This window comes from Dipodomys merriami, unplaced genomic scaffold, assembly GCF_024711535.1.
Source record: "Dipodomys merriami isolate MVZ:Mamm:240054 unplaced genomic scaffold, mDipMer1.0.p SCAF_36, whole genome shotgun sequence".
Lineage (NCBI taxonomy): Eukaryota > Metazoa > Chordata > Mammalia > Rodentia > Heteromyidae > Dipodomys > Dipodomys merriami.
Window position 1 is genome coordinate 3,787,064 of NW_027205159.1, and position 20,708 is coordinate 3,807,771.

Consider the following 20,708-nt stretch of genomic DNA (forward strand, 5'->3'; position numbering starts at 1 on the left):
AAAGCTGAAACTGGCAAGTAGTATAAAGATAGATGGCAAAATCAGGATCCCTAGAACACTATCATTTCTACCTTTTTATGTTAAATTTTGAGAACTGACCAGTTAGCCAGTATTAGACTGGTTTGAGTGTGAAGTTAGTAAGTTGAAATGGCCTTACATTTGATCACAAAGGTAACTCTTTTGCTCATCTCTTGAGCTGTTCTTGTCTTTATTTATTCTTGTCTTCTAGAAACCAAACATCTATCCTCTGTCTGCCTCCCTACAAGAAAAGACCTCACTATTCCCTTGCCTCTTCCATCCCCATGATTTAGACTATTAGTGAGCAATGTTAGGTTTAAACCTAATTAAACCTGGCTTCCTTCGTAGCTCTGTTTATAGTATGTTGTGAGGCTATAAACTATGCATCATCAGTGCTGCACATTTGCAGAAAGTTCACAGTAAGTGAGTTCTGAAGTTCTTTATTTTCAAGCTTGTAAGTTGCCAGTATTTTGTATATTTGCCCTTTGTAGTAGAAATTTAATAGCATTTTTCAATTCCTTTTACAGGTCAAAGAAATTTTTTAGTTTTATAGAAGGATGCCTGGTAAAGAACTACATGCAGCGACCCTCTACAGAACAGCTTTTGAAACACCCTTTTATAAGGGATCAGCCTAATGAAAGGCAAGTTAGAATCCAGCTTAAGGATCATATAGACCGGACCAGAAAGAAGAGAGGAGAGAAAGGTATAAATGTTTGTTTTTAAAAATTGTTTTATTTTCACACTCTTAGAATGTTTCTTTCTAGGCACTTGCCAAATATAATAGGTATTCCTTTCCCAACTGTGAGATTATACTCATTTGACCAATGCTCAGATATTTTGTCTCTGTCATCTAGTTAATGATTCAAGGGCTAGTTGGCTAGGGCTATGTGGTAGGTAGTTCAGCATGATGGGATGAGTTTCTTCTTTGCATATCTTTGGTGCCACTCCTTTGAATTCATTTTTGTTGCTTTCATGGTTTTCTTTACTCAGGGTCTATCATGAATGTATTCTACCTTTCTATTCTGCTTAGCAACTCGGGATCTTACAGCTTTACTCTGCTCCAGGTGGTGAGCTTAGTCATTGTTCACAGAATGCTAGGACTACTTCTTTCTTATTAATGTATAATACCAAATAACCTGTTGTGCTAGTTACTGAGAGATCCTATGTATCCTCGCATCTTTGTATTATATATTTACATACTATGCTCATCTACTTGAGTGTCTCGGGGTTTTTTTTTTTTTGTATTCCACAAGGAACATTATGTTCTTCATCACTATCTTTATAATCCAGCTTCTGAAGCTGGTGCCTCATACTGATCTTATAATAACTTCACAATAGCATTTGGATAGCTATCAGCCTATTCATGAATTTATTTTGAATCAAATTTCAAGGCCAAAGAAGACACACAGAGAAGAGCTAGTCCAGGCAGTAAGAGAGTAAGTCAAGGGTGGGGGGGGGGGGGTAGGGGTGTAGCTCAGTGGCAGAATACTTGCCTAGTATGCAAACCTGTCTCTCCAACCCTCACTGTCATACTTAACCCTGAGAGACTGTATGAATATGTGTGTCTCAAAGTCATCCTAGAGACCTGTCATGGGCTTTTTGTTGGTTACTTTGAGTTTTATACAAGTTAGATATTCAAGTTAAGTCACCATTGGTGACTAAAATAGTTGAACTTTGTATATTAAGCTGCATGATTATAACAAAGTAATTAAAGGTTAAAAATAATCTTTCCTTAGCTTTTGGTTGACATAGTAGTCTTATTTTTGGAAAATATTACCTACAATTTGAATAATTTCCCCATTACTCTTATCATATTAATTAGCATTTATGAACCAATGCTATGTGCCAGGTGTTTATTAGGTACAGACTATCATTTCCTGTGTTCCTTACACTTGATAATTTAAAAAATATAGGCTAGATATTGTCAAAAAAGGCTTACCAACGGAGACAATTTCAGAGCTTTGTCTTAAAAGATAGGATGAAAAGAGTGTCTAGACTAAGGGTTGAGCTGTGTACAGATTCTATTGTCTGTCCACAGCATGCACATGGAAATGGCAGGGCATCTGACCTCTGTTTCTTATCTTCAAGCCACAACAACTTAATTTCTCTTCACATTGACCTTCCACATACTCTCTACTTCTTGGTAATAATTAATAATTTACCATTCAAAATAACAATTCTATCAGCCATTTAGGTTGGCCTTTCCCTTAGACACTGTCCTGTATGCAAATCCTAAAACTAGACAGCTTAGATTTTCTAGCATAAAGAAGAACTGATGTTATATATGTGGGCTGATGAATTTTTCTTAAATCATATTTTAAGTCCTTAAGTCTTTTTATTACAGGAAAATGAATTTAATCTTGGGTATCCCTGTCAAAAAAAGAAAAATGTATTCTTTCCCTTATAAGTAGTCTGTTTATTTAAAAAAAAAAAAAAAGACTGGGCAGCAGTGACTCACACCTGTAATCCTAGCTACTCAGGAGTCTGAGGATCCTGGTTCGAAGTCAGCCTGGGCAGAAAAGTCCCTCTGAGACTCTTATCTCCAATTAATCACTCATAAGCCAGTAGTGGAGCTGTGGCTGAAAGTGGCAGATCACTAGTCTTGAGCAAAAATCGCTCAGAGTCAGTGCCCACACCTTGTGCTTAAGCCCCAGGACTGACAAAAAATAAAATCTGTTCAGTCTTTGGTTCTGACTGTTCTCTGGGTGAAATTTTTCACAAAAGGGTAGATACTGATACTGTGAAGGAAGCAATAAAATGGTCTGTTACTTCAGAAAAACAAGATAAAAACTGTAGAAATGAAAATGAGTTATCTATGTTAAAATTTTTGTTTCAAGCCTGAGTAGGACAGCTTTCGTCCCATTGTTTTACTATATTAAGATCTACTTATTATACTTTTTATCCATCCAGCAGACTTTTCTGCTACTGATTCTCAGTGGCTCTTTAAACAGTTTCTCTTGATTACTTTGGTTAACAGTTATTCTCTCCTGTCTGTCTCAATTTTGGTATCAAGATAGACTTCCATGATTCGCTAATGTTCTTGGGTCACTCTCCCCTGTATGCCATGTGGAGCCTCTCACAAAAAGTCTGTCATAAAGGATTTTATTTTAACAGTGCAGTTGGCTCTTCCATGGAGAGTAGTGGCTAACCTAGAGAATTGCTACTATTTGTACTGTTTGATAAGGGAATTTGGGGTCTCATCATTCTGTTCCAAGTCCTTCATACAACTTTGCAGTTTTCACAAAGAGAAATATTTTCTCCTATTAATGCTCTTGGAAATACTTGCCTATGCAGGCACGTGTCAGGATTTGTGAACTGTCCATTTATTTCATTCTTAATTTATAGATGAAACTGAGTATGAGTACAGTGGAAGTGAAGAAGAAGAGGAGGAAGTGCCTGAACAAGAAGGAGAGCCAAGGTAAGGACAAAGCACTCCTTAGCATCCTGTTTTATGAAGAGATTAAGTTTCATTCCAATGCCAGGATTTCTAAGACTCCTGGGTAATAAAAAAGAATCTAAAACTGCTTTGAAAATGCCGTATTATCTCCTATTCTTCTCTCTTCTATGAGAGTACCTGACAAGAAAACTGAGGATTATATATGTGGGGATGTTTGGGGTTGGACAGAGGAGACTGCCTCTTGCAATCATTGCTCCAAAAGGCTTGAATGATAAACCTTTTGCTGGGTAGTACAGTCCTAAACAAAGAATTGAAGAATTGCTCTGCTCATGGGCCATCAGGGCCTCCATTGACAAACTCTGCAGTCCCCCAAAGCATTTATTTTATTTTCATTTTTTTCTCTTCCCATAAATACAGTTACCATTATTTGATTTCCTGTATTAGGGTGTATTCCATCTTTGTTCATTTTATGGTTTCTCTGGGTACTCCAAGTGACACAGATGGTTGAGGAGTTGAAATTGGTAGGATGAACCTTCTCATCATATTAATCAGAAAGTCTAGCATTTTTGGATTTTAGTGATGGATTTGCTTGATATTCAGGTTGCTATTACCCAGGACTTGAGTAATAGAACAAAAAGAGGAGAGGGGGAGAGTATGTTAGGAATACTTCTGAGAACTGTGTGCCAAAGGATGGGAGTTAGAAGGGAGATAAAAAGCATTTATTAAAACATTTTTTCTAATATAGGAAAATATTTTAATTCATTTTAACTAATTTTTTGACAAATTGAAACATTTCATGGGCAGTGTAACTGCTTTTGGATAAGGGCAAAACTGAGTGAAAGACATTGTAAGGAGCTTGTTTGTCATACTATTCTAGATCAGGAATGCAAGGGCAAGAAACAATGCTAGCTAGTTTATCTGTGCAATGGCTAATCCATGAAATCCATTGGGTCTCAGTTGCTTACCTTGACCATAAAGAAAGTGAAAGGAAATACATGGTAGTACCTTGTGGTTGGCCAGATGAAGATGAAAGAACAGTAAGTACTGAAGAACACTCTGATATATCTGTGCAGTGATGGGAAATAAAAGAATTGAATAGAGACCAGTGAAATGAAAAAAGGTGACTTCAGCCTTTCATTTTACCTTATTTGAATTGATGTCAGAATCCCTTGCAAGCAAACATGCAAAACAGAATGTAAGATGTGACTGGACATGACTAAAGGAAAATACAGGGCCATTGAGTTGTAGATAGAAGTCTTCTGGTAGATATATTGGTTGGACTGGTGGATTCAGTTGTGGAGAAATATGTGAAAGAAATGAATGTAGAAAGATAGGATACTAGTGCTGCTACCTTCTCAGACAGGTCAGGGTGATGTGCATGGTTTTCTTCCTGCAGTTCCATCGTTAATGTGCCTGGTGAATCTACTCTGCGTCGAGATTTCCTGAGGCTGCAGCAGGAGAACAAGGAACGTTCTGAGGCTCTGCGGAGACAGCAGCTACTACAGGAACAACAGCTCCGGGAGCAGGAAGAGTACAAGAGACAGCTGCTGGCAGAGAGGCAGAAAAGGATTGAGCAGCAGAAAGAGCAGAGGAGGCGACTAGAAGAGGTAGAAAAGAAAAAGTCCACATTGGCCTTTTCTCATTTTTTTGCTCACTTGGTATCCAGACACTCCAAGGAATATTCTTTGTAGCCCACCAAAGTAACATCTATCCTCTGGTAAATCTATCCAAAGAATTTCGGAAGGAAAGCTCGTGCTTTAGAGTGGCAGACCTTTACATTCCTTAAGGCCTTAGAAATATTTTCCTTCTTTGTAAAAAATGTGCAAGACCTACCAAAAAAGTAACTCATTGGCATATTGTGAGATGTAGAGCTCCAGTGTCCCAAAGATGGCTTCAGACCAGCTTTGTGAAGTATTTCCATGGTGGTTAAGTTGGCTTGCTCAGACTTGACCTGATTTCTTTTATACTGTTGGCCTGTGGGTCCCAGCTAAATGGGCATATTTTTCTGAAATTTTTAACATTTTCTGATGAAAAACATCTTTCTCTACATGCCTTAACTTGAGCTATATATTAAGGGATACAGAAAGTATAATTTTAATATGCGAGTAGTTATACCTCGTGGTATGGAAGTATATTTTGAGCCACCAGCTCATTTAACTCATTAACATTGTCGAGGTTGGTAATACAGTTACCTACAGCCTTTTCATTTTTAATTCATGGGAATACGTTATTACCCTATGTTTCACTTGGGAGTCAATAGACTTTTTCCTTGGCTACATTTTGCTGTATATCTCGCAGTCCCAAGTTTCTTATTCAGAAGCATTGGAATTTACATTTAATTCAGATATCACATCGTGCTGTTTTATCTTTGTCTTCTATAAAATGAACCAACAACAGTAATAAAGCCCTATATCATTGTTTTCCAATAGAGTTCAGTTTAATAACATATACTATTGCCCATGCTACTCAACAAGAATCTTTGTTTCATTTTGCATGTTTATAGCCTGGATTCTGAAAACTCTGCAACTTGCCCATTGCTTAGAAAACTAGTGTATGTGTTAACTAAGGGAGTTTGGAAATATTTAGCCAGGGATTAAAGAAGAAAACTTAGCTATATCTTATACTGTAGCAGGGACAGTTTGGTGTGTATAATACTCCTCTTAGTTTATTTGCAAATCCTTTGTAATATATTTGTTAAGATTTTTCTCAGTGTTCTTTGAATTGGTTTGGAGGTTTGTGCAAGTTGCTTTTATTGACCATTGTATTTGCTGTATTAAAAGGTGAGGCTCTGGTTATTTTTTTTTTATAATTTTCTCCACTGTTCTTTCTGATACTGGGATACTTGGGGTTAGACAGAGAAGATTGCCTCTGGAAATCATTGCTCCAAAAGGCAGATTCTTTACTGATTTGTAACTTAGAAGTACCGAGGTATCCTGGTCAGTTAGAGCTTTGCATCCCAGGTGGTAGAACTGGCTTTCAGGTTGTCAATAATGAAACGAACGTCTGTTACCAACCTCTGTGCAAGGTAGGCACTAAGGATTGCAAGGTGAAGAGAGCAGTGGTTTGAGATGAGGGAGTTTTAAAGTCATTTTGTTTTTATTAGATGGATATCTAGTGAGTTAGGAATATCTGCCAAAAAAAATCCTAAGAATTTTGTATCTTAAATGTTTCACCTAGTCCATATAAGTTCAAACTCAGGGTTACCTCTTTGCACTTTTTTTTCTTAGTGATAGAGATAACAATAGAGCCGAAATGGGAAATGTACACATGGATATCATTGGTTTGGATTCTGGTGATCTCACTCCTTTTTATTAGTCTGGATAATTAAGTGTTGTTTGCACTGTAGCTCCCAAAAAGGTAATTTGTGTCTTTGAGCCATAAATGGTTTGTAGCCTTTTCTTGGCATTAAGGTTTCAGACTGTTTGGAGAATAGAAATTTCTTGTTTTGTGAACGGAGTAGGTAAAGATAGTCTGCCTTATAATGATAAGGTAAATGATAATTAAAACTAAAAGGAGATAACAGCTTTCTCTAGTAGATTGGCAAAAACAAGCACTCAAAAGTGGGAGGGTAAGAGAAAGCACAGCACAGATGTTGCTTTCTTTGCAGCTGCCATAAGGCAGGCCCACAAGCTGGTGCCGTCTTCTGCCACCTGAACATTCCTCTTCATCTCTCACAGGCCCTTCATCTTTAAAATTTATTTGTTTCATCACCCTATCACCACCCTTTCTCTGCTTTTCAAGACCTGCTGCTGGTATCTCTTTTTTTTTGTTTGTTTGTTTGGTTTTTTTTTGTCCTTTTCCTCATCCTTGGTTCCTTTGTTAACTTGGGTTTCTTTTGGAAACCCTTCACAATATTTGAAGTCTATTATCTAGTGTAGTTGAAAATGAAATTTTTGTTTCTTTGTTGCTTTTTAGTGGTCCCAGGAGGATCATTTTACAAACAGCAGTTTCATACTAGAAGTCCTACAGTGGGCCTCCCCCTGTCCCTCACAGCTCTCTATATGAATATTTCTCTTGGGCACACTCATGTTTTGTCAGCTTCCACTATATACTATCCAGATCCAGAATTTCCACAGATTCCATACATACTGAAGGTTTTAGTGTTACTTTTCATGCTTGGAGCATCATAGCTTTAACTCATAGAGAACTTTGTCTCTTGCTAATTTTTTTCATAAAAATTACATATTAGCTTTTCCTTCTATTCAGTCATTTGTTTTTCAATAGAAATGAAGTGTATTAATTGCTATTTATCCTAATGTGTGTGTGTGTGTGTGTGTTTTCTTTTCATTGAATCATGTTTTGGTATCCATTATCTTTCCTCAGAACTTTATGACACCCACACATTTAGGAAGCATGATGTTCTCATTCTTTGTCTTTGTCTTTGTCTTAGTTTAACAAAAATGTTCAAATGATATCTTTGAAAAACCCTGATTCACAAGATAAGTTAATCTATGCTAAGCTTACATTAGTCACTATTAAGTTAATCTATGCTAAGCTTACATTAGTCACTATTTGGGGTATGATTTTTAACATACTACATTTTTTATTAAATTTTCAATCTTCTGGTCTCTATGTGTTTATTTTGACCTCATGAGAGTGTTAACGTAAGAAAAAGAAAATTTCCTAAGGAAGATTAGCTTCAAATAAGTTTGGTGTCATCATAATATCAGCCCATTCTTAATTGATTTTTCAAACTGTATATAGTATTTAGTATACTGTATTTAGTATAGGAAGCATCAAAGTCTAACTTTTGATGATTCTAGAATTTTTTTATTTATTTAAAAGTCTCTATTTCTTTCCAGACTTATATGAGTTAGAGACCATGATATACCCTGAAGACTTTAGATACATACCATTAAAATCAAGTGAGGAATTTCTCTTAAGTCCTTGGCCACTTTTTCTTGAACACTTGTGTTCTGAAGTTTTCCTTATCACACAGTCTTTCTGTTAATATTTAAGAAATAATTTCTAGTTTTTAATGATCATAGCCTTTCAAATTGTTTCACCACGGAGTCTCAGTTATTGCTTTGTGATTTTGGAGAATCTACTTTCCTCAGGTTCAGGGGATATAGTCTTTGTAGTCTTTGCTTTGCTTTGCTTTCACCAAGAAGAACATGGTTACATTCATTTCTATAAAACCTTAAGTTGCAGTTTGGAGAGGTGGGTGGAAGTGGAAGAAATTTAAAGCACAGGAAAGCAAGAGAAAAAGAAATGTTCTGTTTTAAATGGAATTAGTATTAGTGCTCGGCCAGCACTAAGAAAATATAGAAGTTTCTCAGCAAAAAATGAATAAATCATCATATATTTGTAGCGTATTTCTTGGCTCTGAGATCTTAGAAGGAAAGGCCATTGTGTTCCTTTACCCTGAAGACATTCTAGCAGTATTTGCATGCATTTTAAAGAAATAGGAACCATTTCCTCACCTTGTCATTGCTTATAAAAAGGCCTTTGTTTTACAGATCATTAATGTCTGACATCAAGAGTACTTGTTGGCACAAGGCTACCTTTTTCACAGTTTCAACTTTAATATATGCAGTAGTCAAGCGACCTGGCAGCCGGTGCCCCTAGAGCTAAAGCCTTGGTTTCTGTCCAATCAGCAGTGGCTTATTTTGCAGAGAGTGACTGCCTTGTTTATAAGTATCTCTTGTTGCCTTGTTTCCCTTGTAAGTTCTTAAATATTCTCTTGGCATCAGTCTAGTGGTTATTTGTATTGATAGTACATTTTATAAAGAGTTAAATTTAGCAATGTTACCTGTTGTCTGAAGATGTAACAACAGAGTTGTCTTTGGGGATAGGTCTACTATTTCTCTACTATGGTGTCATCCGTGTAAGGTAAATTAAATAGGTAGGTTTAATTAAGTAGCCAGTAAAGAACACCATGTTGTATTCAGGCAGGAAGAGAAGTTTAATTAATTAATTTTATTTATTTATTTCTATTTGTCAATGGTGGGGCTTGAACTCTGGGCCTGGGCGCTGGCCCTCAGCTTTTCAGCTCAAGGCTAGCTAGTACTCTACCACTTGAACCACAGCACCACTTCTGGTTTTCTGGTGGTTAATTGAGTAGCTAGGATTACAGGTGTGAGCTACCAGCTCCTGGCTAAGAGAAGTTATTTTACTCAACTTCTGTCCTTGCCATGTGTGGTGGCTGAAGGGGTGGGCTGAGGTCTGGCCTGGGTTTAAGTAGGGAAGGGGTGGAAAGAAGGTGCAGCCTGGTGAGGGAAGGTGTGGCCACACCACATGCAGATGTGGGATGTGACCTCAAGGCCTGGGACCCTCCTACAGTTCAATGGAGGTTGTGATGGGAGCCCATGATGTGACTTGAGAGGAGGGGGAGGTAACTACCAGCTACCTAGATGACACAGGTACTGGGTGGAGACTTAGCCAAGTAGAGGGAGGAGACTGCCCTGCCAACTCAGGACAGACCTTACAATCAGAACTTGTATATTAAAAAATTCTAGTGTGGCTTGTTTGTATGTCATTAGTAAGATGACCTCAAACTTCTTAGAAGTAGCTAAGTATGTAGACTAGACTGATTTCCACTAAAGCCTATAAAAAAATCCAGTGGAGTATATTTAAAGGGGCTTCACTAAAGTAAATATGACTTACTTTACATTGTGACATAAAAGCATTACTCTAAATACTGAACTTGGAAGGGAACTTGGATAATTAAAGCAAAGTTGGAAAAGTACATATTTATTTAGGCATGCTTAGGGAAACAAATAATAAGGAAATATCTTTCTAATTTGAGAGATTTGGAAATCAGCTTGCAGCATCATAAAAATGTTCAGTTCCTTTGATTTTTTTTCAAGAAAGAATATTTGAGAAAATAATGACATCAGTTTGCAGAAGCTTCAAAGGATTATATCTTGTTTGTTGTGCTTAATGGTGTAACCTGAAAAGGTGAATTCATTAGAACGCCTTGGATTTTGTGGCTTGAAATCATAAGCATAAGGCTAATCCAATGAGGATCAGTGTTGATGGCATGATGTTTTATTTTTGTTTTCTTTGAGGTTCTACTGAAAGTCAGCTTTTTACATTAGTCATCTGTTAATATATATTTAATAAGGGCTTCCTTTAGTGATTCTTCTCTGTGTTATCATTGACAGGCTGTTCTGACTATAGAGGTTTACAATTTTGCTCCTGCTCCAGTTTATACTTTCAAATATTAGCATAATGCAGAAAAGGAATAAGTAACTGCTGTCTTAACCATTGGTCTTTCAACCAATTTTTCTCCTAATTCTTAATGGGCTTAATGGTGTAGTCTTAAGGAAAGTCACCATTTTTCTACCTTGTCTTGTGAGATTTTCTTTTTTGGGGGGGGGAGGGTCCGGTCGTGGGGCCTGAACTCTGGGCCTGGGCGCTGTCCCTCAGCTCTTCAGCTCAAGGCTAGCACTCTACCACTTGAGCCACAGCGCCACTTCCAGCTTTTTTCTTTTTGCTTATGTGGTGCTGAGGAATCGAATCCAGGGCCTCGAGCATGCAAGGCAAGCGCTCTACCACTGAGCCACCTTCGCAGCTCCTCTTGTGAGTTTTTCTAGTGCACGTCTTAGCCTACTAAGGTGTTTGCTAATTTATAGTATACCTATATGAGTATCTAGTAAATATTTCTAAAATGGATGAGTCTCTTTTTGTTGTCCTTTGTGTATTTTTGGCAGGAAAGAGCTTGTACAAATTCATAACCATTTGAAAATAAATTGGGAATTGAGACTTATGTGAATCTCAGAGCTACTTTAGAATACTTCAGAGAACCTTATAGAATATCCCAAATAAAGGGCGTGTTTTAAAATTATGAAACATTATCCAATTGTAGCAGATATTGCTAAAGCATTTATGAACTTATTTCGGGATCTCACAAAAACTGAGGTAGCATTTGATTAGATTTTGTGTTTGAGTGGATTTTGAATCTTGAATTACACTAAATATGATTTCGTCTTGGCTGCCATGGACTTGTTGTGATTTAATTTAAAATGTAGTGTATAGGCTGAGATTGTAGCTCACTTGTAGAATGTGCACTTACTATATGTGAGTTCCTGGATTCATACTCTAGTAACCCCCCACCTAACAAAAAAAAGTAATACATTCCTCTTACTACAGGGAGGAAAAGACAGGTATGGTCCTGCTTTCAGGGAACTTAAAGCCATAAAAAATTCACATGAAACTAAAAAGAAAAAACATTTAGAGTCCTTCAGTTGATAATTGAGATTTTTTTTCTCAAATGTAGGTATCACTGCTTTTAAGATATTATTTGCTTGCCTTTTCTTCCTTTTTTGATAATATATCTTGAATTAAACTTACAGTATAGTTTATTTTAATTATATTGACTGAAAATAATTAAACTGCCATTGAGAAATCCCACTGAAATGACTGAAAAAATAAAAATGGTATATACCAGGAATAAGAAGAATATAACTGTGCAAATAAGTAGTGCGTGTAAGAAAAGCTCATTCTTACTGAAAATCCTGAAGAAGTCTGAAATGACTAGTAATAGATGGGACTAAATACAATAATATTTGTTAGAGAGCAGAATATAGAGAGAGCACAGTGGTAAGAGAGAATAGTTAGCTTTTCTGCTCTATGCATATTCCTCCTTCTCATTAGGAGCAGATATTCCTGGAGAAAGTGAATAATAGAGCTTCTACATGGAAAAGTCAGGCACACCTGAGTATGAAGAAAAAAGGTGTATGGGAATGAAGGGCATTTAGTGAAAGTTTAAATACAAATCAGTGTGACTACAACTGTGTTGATCTTATTTAGTGGACAAAGTGTTTGATGGCCCCACTAATTACACATGTCATGTGTTTTTTCCATACCATTTTCCCATCCCAGCAGAGTATTGGTAGGATCCTCAGAATATTGTGAAATAGTTGCCCTGGAGTTACCTGTCTTTATAGCCCTTATAGTTTCTTTTTCATATCTTTAATGAAACCAGGTAAAATTATACATAGTGAAAAGTGTCTTTAATGTAGAAGATTTCAAACCAAATTTTTTAAAAAGGGAAGTCAGGTGAGTTGGGAAAATAACTCAGTAGTAGATCATGTGCCTTTCAGTGCATGGACGTGGGTTCAATCTCGAGAGCCACCACAACAACATAAAAGGAACCTGAAGAAAAGAGAGAACAGAGGAAATATATCACAGATATGCACATGCACCTACACAAAATGTACTTAGAGAAGATATGTTGATTAAGTAAGAATATTCAAAAATAATTCTAATTAAAAAACTAGAACTGGAAGTGGCTCTGTGGCTCAAGTGGTAGAGCGCTAGCCTTGAGTTCAAGAGCTGAGGGACAGTGCCCAGGCCCAGAGTTCAAGCCCCAAGACTGACAAAAAAATTAACAAAACAATAAACAAAAATCTAGAACTCCCAGAAAGTGTGTATGTAAGAGGATATAAATTGATAGGTAATAGAACAGCATATATAATATAGATATATACTACCTCTTTTTTCTGTAAACATTCTAGGGGGTGAATATGGGCCCAACACACTTCCACTGCTCCGCTCTGCTACTTTTGGTACTATGATAAGGAGAAGATATAAGAAATAATTAAGGTTCCCTGAATTAATTTCTAGATATCTGGATTGAAAGATTCATGGAGTATATACAGAGCACATGAATGAAAAAAGGGCCATGTGAAGAAACATACATCATTTAAATTTTTTAGTATGTTATAATGAAAAAATGACCCTAAAAACTGCAGTGTAGGAGCAGGTAGAAAGTGCAGAATGGGTCCTGTACTAAGTATTGAGAATTGGACAGGAAATTCAACTGAGGGAAAAATTACTCATTCAAAAATGACTGTATAGCTTAAGAATAAAGATTTTGAGCTATACAGATTCCCAAATCTCTTTTCCCTTCTTCTCCACAAAAGTACTGAAAGATACCTCTCAGTAAAATAAGGAAGAAAATCTCAAAGGTTCCAAGAAGTGAGATTCTATCCAGGGGAGTCCCCAAGGATTCCCAGGAAGTTGGTAGAAAAAAAGAATTACTGGAGAACAATGAGTATACAAAAGGAGGGCAGGGCTGCAACTGTGTTGATCTTCAAGAGTAAAGAAAGAATAATTGATTTCTTTGATATCACCAAAAGAACTTTCATAGTAGTGCAGTACACATTATAATGTTGTGATAGGCCAAAGAAAACCAGTTAAACAGAAAAAAAAATGAACCCTCAAAAAACTCAAGGACAAGTTACCCCTACATTGATTAGTCATGCATGTAGTTTTCATTTTACCAGAAATTGTCGAAACTAGAGTGGGAACAGATGATGCTATGATGGTTATTCTTTTGGAGAAGTCAGTAGATGGTATCCAAGATAGAAAGTTATTTAAAACAAAGGAGGAAGCTGCAATGCTTGATAAGAAATGTACTCATTATCTTGCCCATGTAATTGTAACCTCTCTGTACAGTATGTTCACAAAAAAATTAAAATTAAAAAAAAGAAAGTTATTTAAAAGTAACTCCATAAGCATATTATTTAGAAAGAAGGATAGGGGGAAAATGAGACCTTTCAAAATTCTCACTTTTGAGGAATTAGAATTGGAAGTTAGGGAAATAAGACAACTTGTTTGTGACACAGATTCCTCAAAGGATTTTGGATCATACATCCTCCTGTAAAACCAAGACAAAAAATTGGGCATGTATATCTGACCAAGATATATCTACCTATGAGTTTGAACTCTGCTGTATTTTATAATCAGTTAAAATAAAAGTTGTTAAAATAAAAGCTTTTTTCCCCCTTTGTACTCATGGATTGTCCTGGTCACTTTTAGAGGCCATAATGTAGACACAGACTATTTCACTTCTCTGTTAATCTCCTGTTGCCCTGTTTATCTCAATGTGTGGAAGCACATACTCCAGGGTGATGAATAAGGAAGGATCAATCCCACATTTTTTCAAGAGGAGTGATTCTTTCACCATTCACTTAGAAGATGTTTTAAATACCAATGGTTGATTTCTTCCAAAGAGTATGCATTGTACTCTACTCATTATGATCATTTCTAGCACTGGACTCCCACCCTGTCCCTACCTCACAATACACACTTCTGTCTGGACAAGTTGGGAATCAGAGGCCAACAGAGATTAAGTGGTTTGTGCTAGCAAAGCACAGTGAAACCCTGACCTTGTTTCTGGACTCACTTCATTGTTCCTCGTAGTTTTCTCTGGTACATTCAAATGCTCCCAAATTTATAAAGCATGTGCACATGCTACCTTAGTGTACCTCCTTTATGTATAAAACCATGATAATATCCAGTGTATTTTAAAATTCAGTATATTTGCAGACTCTGTACCTCTTAATGTGATTAATTTTGGAACCTGATTTCTCTTTTAAAGATTCAGACACTTTCTTTTTTGTTGTAGTTGTTTGGCTATCTATGTTTATATTTTCATTTGGATAGCTCCTTTTTGTTATTGCAGATATTTTCTTTCATCCAGAGGTAGGATGCCTGCCTATGTTTTGCCATACCCAGTGCGTTCTAGCAAGTCCCTTCTCCCTATGAACCCACAGATATTGTGGCTTGGCTTCAACTTTGTGGAGTCTATTCCTCAGTCACAGGGCAGGAGAACAGTAACAAAACTCACTTCTCAGGATTGTAGCTGCCTGGATGCCCTTTTAGAGAGAGCACTCAAGAGTTTATATTTATCTTCTCAGTTACCACATGGCTTTTGTTTTTTGTTTTACTTTTAACATATTTTACTCAACCAAATGCTCAAAGGGTGATTTTCTTGGAAAATATGCCTAACCAGGAATATTTAATGGAAGTAAGTCATTTAAAGAAAACAAAGTTACTTAGGGGGGTGCAAAATAAAATAACTTTAATCACCAAGTTAGAAAAATGGTTGTGTCCTGAACTACTGAATGCTCATTGTAAATGATGTCCTGGTAAGTTCTCTTCACCCTTGCAAAGGTAGAAAATTTAAAGTGTCTTAGCTTAATTTATTTTGAAGGGGATAATCTCTAGAAAACATAGTTTGGGTATCATTTTTGAGTTTATTTCCTCAAGTGTATTTTGTTAGATTGTTCAAGGAGTCCTGAGATAGGAGGAAATAGTTTTATTGTAGGTAGTTTTTTGGGTTTGTTTTTTCAGGTTATACAGTTACACTTTTTAAGCACTAGTGCAGGAGCTTATTCTTTTTTATGACCTGCCTCCACCCATGTGAAGCTGGTGTGTTTGTGGACTGGATTCATGCATTAAGAGCAGACAATGGGAAAGAATAAGGGTAGGACCAAAACATGAGTCAAAATTTCATGTGATGGATAATAGAGGTAGAGAATTTCACAGAGTAAGACCACAATATACCATTACAATCTCTGTGCAGTTACTCTGCATATATGGCATTTCTTCCATTTCTTAGGGAATCATTTTCAAGTGTCTACTTTGAAATATAATTGAGGGGTTGGAGGAATGACCCAGAAGGAATACTTTAATTTCTAATAAGTACTTATTTTGTTTACCCATTATAAATATTTGTGTCTAACATTACCAATAGTTATAACAAAATACTGTTTTATGGCTAGGCCAGTATTGCTGGTGATAACATTATCTGTTTACTATGTATTTATCCTCTAGAGCTACTGTTGTCCACCAGTACAGTAGCCATAGTAGCATGTGGCCCTTTAAAGTTGATTTGAGTGAATAAAATAAGTTATGCATTTTTACTAGCTTAATAGTAAACTGTGACTAGTGGCCACAGTAAAGAACATTGCAGAGATAAAATGTTCTCACTAACCGAGAAGTTCTTTTGGACAGTACTGATCTAGATGCTAGCATTTTTATATTCATGGAATAGCCAATAGTTTCAAACCCCATACCATGCCAGTGCTTTGGTATTTGTCCTGTGGCTATAGAGAGAAATGATAATTGAGTAGCTAAGATACATATAATGTATGATAACTCCTTTTCTTTGCCTACTATTTCCTTTTATTCCTTTCTCATGTCTTTTTATTCTGGCAAAGGGCTTGAAAGAACTCTGTTAATGTTAACCTTGAAGAATTCACTGTAACCTATTTGCTGTGATTACAGATAGTAGTATGGATGATGCTTAGCAAAATGAAAGAATTCATAGGAACATTTCACCTTTGACCAATATAAATGGCAAAGCTGTTAGTTACACACATGGCTGAAGGACAGTATGGAAATTATTGACCAGTAATGATGGGTCTAGTATCTAATTAGGATCTACCTGTAACTGGTAAGCAATCTATGCTTAAGAGCCATAGCTGAAAATCCCTGGTAATTATATGTTTTTACTTATACAGCAACAAAGAAGAGAGCGGGAAGCTAGAAGGCAGCAAGAACGTGAACAGCGAAGGAGAGAACAAGAAGAAAAGAGGCGTATAGAGGAATTAGAGAGAAGGCGTAAAGAAGAGGAGGAGAGGAGACGGGCAGAAGAAGAAAAGAGGAGAGTGGAAAGGGAGCAGGTTAGTTCACAAAGAAGAATCACCCTTCATTATAAAGTTTGTTTCATTGTGAGTTAGGGGATTTGAGGGAAAAAGAACACATGCATATGTATATATATTTGCATTCATACATACATTCAGAACTTTAGATATTTAAAAAATAGTGAAACATTAGAACTTCACTAATAACTCTTTAGTCTTAGAAAAGAATCGGTAAATCATTATACTTTAGAAAGTTCTTGAAACCATCAGTCTCCAGATAGTATGATAGTGACAGATATCTGATTATGTATTCTCAGGCTTGGCTTTAAATGTTAAGAGCCCCAAATGTGAGGTCATATGGATGATGACTACCTTCTTTTTTATGAGGAAATTAAAATCTCACTACCAAATTTGTAATAAGAAATGATTGAAAAACCCAGCAATGGCTAAGTGAATACAATAATATAGATTTGCATACAATTCTGCGTATTTATTTGCAACTTTAAAGAAACAAACATTGTTATCTAGTTCAGCCAAAAATAGCAGGTTCTAGGGGTGTGTGTGTGTGTGTGTGTGTGTGTGTGTGTGTGTGTGTGTGTGTGTGTGTGTGTGTGTGTGTGTGTGTGTGTGTGTGTGTGTGTGTGTGTGTGTGTGTGTGTGTGTGTGTGTGTGTGTGTGTGTGTAGCATTTTATTAACACCAGGTATAGTTTTATTTAGAAATTTCTTTTATTTCCTGATGTACTTATAAAAACAAAAAAATAACTTCTTGGCCTGTTTATCTTTCCTGTCTTTGAACTGATCACCATCTGGAGCTTTGAGTAAAGAAATAAATCGTATGAATGGGGACCAATTTAAATAAGACTGGAAATGCATGTTAAAAATACTCACAAACCATGATGTTAACCTCCAAATGTAATTCTTCAGCTATGTTCCTTGATACTTATTTAACTAATTGTGTTCCTCTGATTTTCTGAGGCTTCAATCTGCATGTTCACCAGTGTTTTCCTAAAACTTCCTTGGTATAGGATAAGTTCAATACTTTCCTCACATTGTCTACCAGCTAACTGAAGTATGCTTGTTTTTTTTTAGTGAATTTATTTTTTTAACATTCTGATTATGTTTGTACCTGAGGGCTACAAATTAGAGAAAACACCAGCTTTTAAGAAATCACTTTGAGATAATTCTTAACAATTTTATGTGTCAGGCAGGAATGATGGTAATACTTCAGTGTTCTAGTGACAATCATTAAGATTTCATGAGCAGCAAGTATTCTGTATTTTTAAAAAGAAATCTAAAATTATTGTCACTCTGCTTTCCTTATTCTATTGCAAAATAGCAGTTCTCCATGGCAGTACTGCTGTAGGACACATCTCATTCCTGTGTAAATGTGTATATTCATATATATCTATTGTGATCCTTTGTGGTTTGGGTAAGGTGTGATTTTTTTTCCCCCCTACTTCCTGTGAAGGCTGAAAACAAATGACTTTTCAGTTAGGGTTTAATTCTGTTTTTTAACAGAAGAATTGAGGTGGAATTCAGGGTCCTTTTTCATCATCAGTTGGGTATGATCATGTTTATCTCAAAGGCAGTTATTGGCTATTGATCACAGGAGGTCAAGACTTGATGTTTCAGTCAGATTCAGGAGGCTTTACTAGTGGCCTTATGGGTAAACTTCCCTGCAGATTAGCTTTTTTTTTTTTTTAACTCAATATGATTTATAAAATAGAAATTCTAAGAATGTTTATATACTGTGATTTTCTCTGTTGCAGTATTCTCTTACTGATTAACTATCTGTTAAGTCCCTGTCTGTGGCTTATTTTCATTTTAAGGTGTGGGACCTGAAACAAGGAATGATCAGTAGCAGACACTAAAAACATTACCTGAATTTCAGGGCATTTTTCCACCTACCCTTAGTTTGCTCACCTTCTAGGATAGGCAATTTTTTTTTTCCTCTGTGAAAAAGGAACATTCTACTACTTGTAAAATGTTTATTACTCTCCAAATCTATTTTGTATTTGTCTATGTTAGAACCTCATACAAATACAGTAAGAATTGGAGAGACAAATGAGGGTTGAAAATGTGTGGTAGGTAGTATGCTGGACCTGAATGGAAATAGGATCAAGGAACTAGGATCCTGATTTTCCTGTCCAAATGATAATGCATGCAACCTCAAGGTAGGTTACATACTTCGGATGTGTTTACCTAATTTCGTAATTATTGAGGTTGATTATTCTCTTATTGAAAAAAAGTCACCCTCATCTTTACAGCATCACCCATGTACATGTGCTTTCCTGTGTACATACACGCTCATCATGAATTTCCTGGGGCTGTTTGTTTGCAGAGTTTCCTGATTCTGGTGTTCCTAGACCACAGCTTTCAGAATGCAATCATTCCAAGTGCCTTCTGAATCATAAGTAGAAGTACAAATCATGTTTTTTTTATTTTAGTGTTTAACATGTTTTGGTTTTAGGTTTCAGAAGTTGGTGATCCATGCTTATCTAAACTAATAAGCATATATTTAACTAATCAGAGCTCTGATCCTTTCTAATGAAACTTAATTTTTCTGGACTCTATCATCCTTCAGAGAAAGACATCCTCGTTTTAAAGTCTCTATTGATTATGACATCAGCATCCTAACAGAAGTGCCTTAGACACCTTCATATATATCATTGGAATGTGTTGGACTCTGAGTCCTACTGGCCAATTTGAAATTTTTAGAGAAGCCTTTACCTATAGATTGTTTTTTTTTTTTTAGATTAGATAATTCACCACCAAGTAAGTTCTCACTAAAGATTATTGGAGCAGTGGCTCTTGGTGCTCCAAGAAGGTGGTTCTCATGCTTTCCTTTTGGATAAATTGATTGCTGGGTAATTTCTGTGTGACAGGAGTATATCAGGCGGCAGCTAGAAGAGGAGCAGCGGCACTTGGAAATTCTTCAGCAGCAGCTGCTCCAGGAGCAGGCCATGTTACTGGTAACGCCCCACCTCTGTCCTGTTCCCTAGCGTTAGAGCTTGTTTGTCCCTCCCTCGAGTCAGCAAGCTGTGGTGATCACTAGAACTTTTTGGTTCTGTTGTGGGTGGCCAGGCTCAGATGGAAACGTTCACTGTGGTCATACTTCTTGGGCACAGTGCAAGGTGGCTTTTATGTACTGATTTATTTACCATTAGTAAGTTAACAGTTTTTACCACTAGTAAGTTAACAGTTCTCATTTGGTAGATAAGCAAGGTTTTCAACGGAACTTGGCATTCAGAGACTACACCAGAGCATTAAGGGCTATTAGCTAATGACATAGGGTTTTTATGAAGTGTGTACACTATTGAATCTGACATTTAATTTAATTCTCTCTTACTTTGTCCAGTGAAATTGTAGTTAGCAACACTGTCAGATTTTTCCACAGGTAATATGTCATTTAAAATTCCTGTCATTTTGCTTTGCTATAAAACAAGAAGAAAAAACTGTCTTAAAAAAAAATCAAGAACAAATCCAGAGAAGAGGTGAGCTCTACAGTGTCTCAGAGATTTAGTGTTATCCTCTCCCTCTCCAAGGAGTGCCGATGGCGGGAGATGGAGGAGCACCGGCAGGCAGAGAGGCTCCAGAGGCAGTTGCAACAAGAACAAGCATATCTCCTATCTCTACAGCATGACCACAGGAGGCCGCACCCGCAGCACCCGCAGCAGCAGCAGCCACCACCGCAGCAGGAAAGGGGCAAGCCAAGCTATCACGCTCCTGAACCCAAACCCCACTATGAGCCTGCTGACAGAGCTCGAGAGGTATCTTCTTCCTTCCTTCCTTTGACGTTGGTCCTGAATTGTCCATGCTATGGGAAGTAATTTAGTGATGATTTTGACCCATGAGTATCAGGACAGGTCTTAGAGGTCAGCTAATAGCCTGCCATTGATTGATAGCTAGCAGA

General features: G+C 36.7%; 1 protein-coding gene across 50 annotated transcripts in view; it reads left to right on the forward strand.

Annotated features, from left to right (window-relative positions):
* The window catches only part of Map4k4 (mitogen-activated protein kinase kinase kinase kinase 4), a 177,071-nt gene that overhangs the window by 124,967 nt on the left and 31,396 nt on the right, over positions 1–20,708 (forward strand). For 24 of the 50 annotated variants that reach the window (XM_069988553.1, XM_069988552.1, XM_069988551.1 and 21 more), the window contains exons 10-15: positions 546–721; positions 3,364–3,436; positions 4,812–5,022; positions 16,672–16,833; positions 19,681–19,767; positions 20,341–20,565. In XM_069988553.1, coding sequence (XP_069844654.1) covers positions 546–721; positions 3,364–3,436; positions 4,812–5,022; positions 16,672–16,833; positions 19,681–19,767; positions 20,341–20,565 — 934 coding nt within the window. The remainder of the gene's footprint in view (positions 1–545; positions 722–3,363; positions 3,437–4,811; positions 5,023–16,671; positions 16,834–19,680; positions 19,768–20,340; positions 20,566–20,708) is intronic. The other 26 variants (XM_069988559.1, XM_069988558.1, XM_069988589.1 and 23 more) reach the window with 3 other exon arrangements.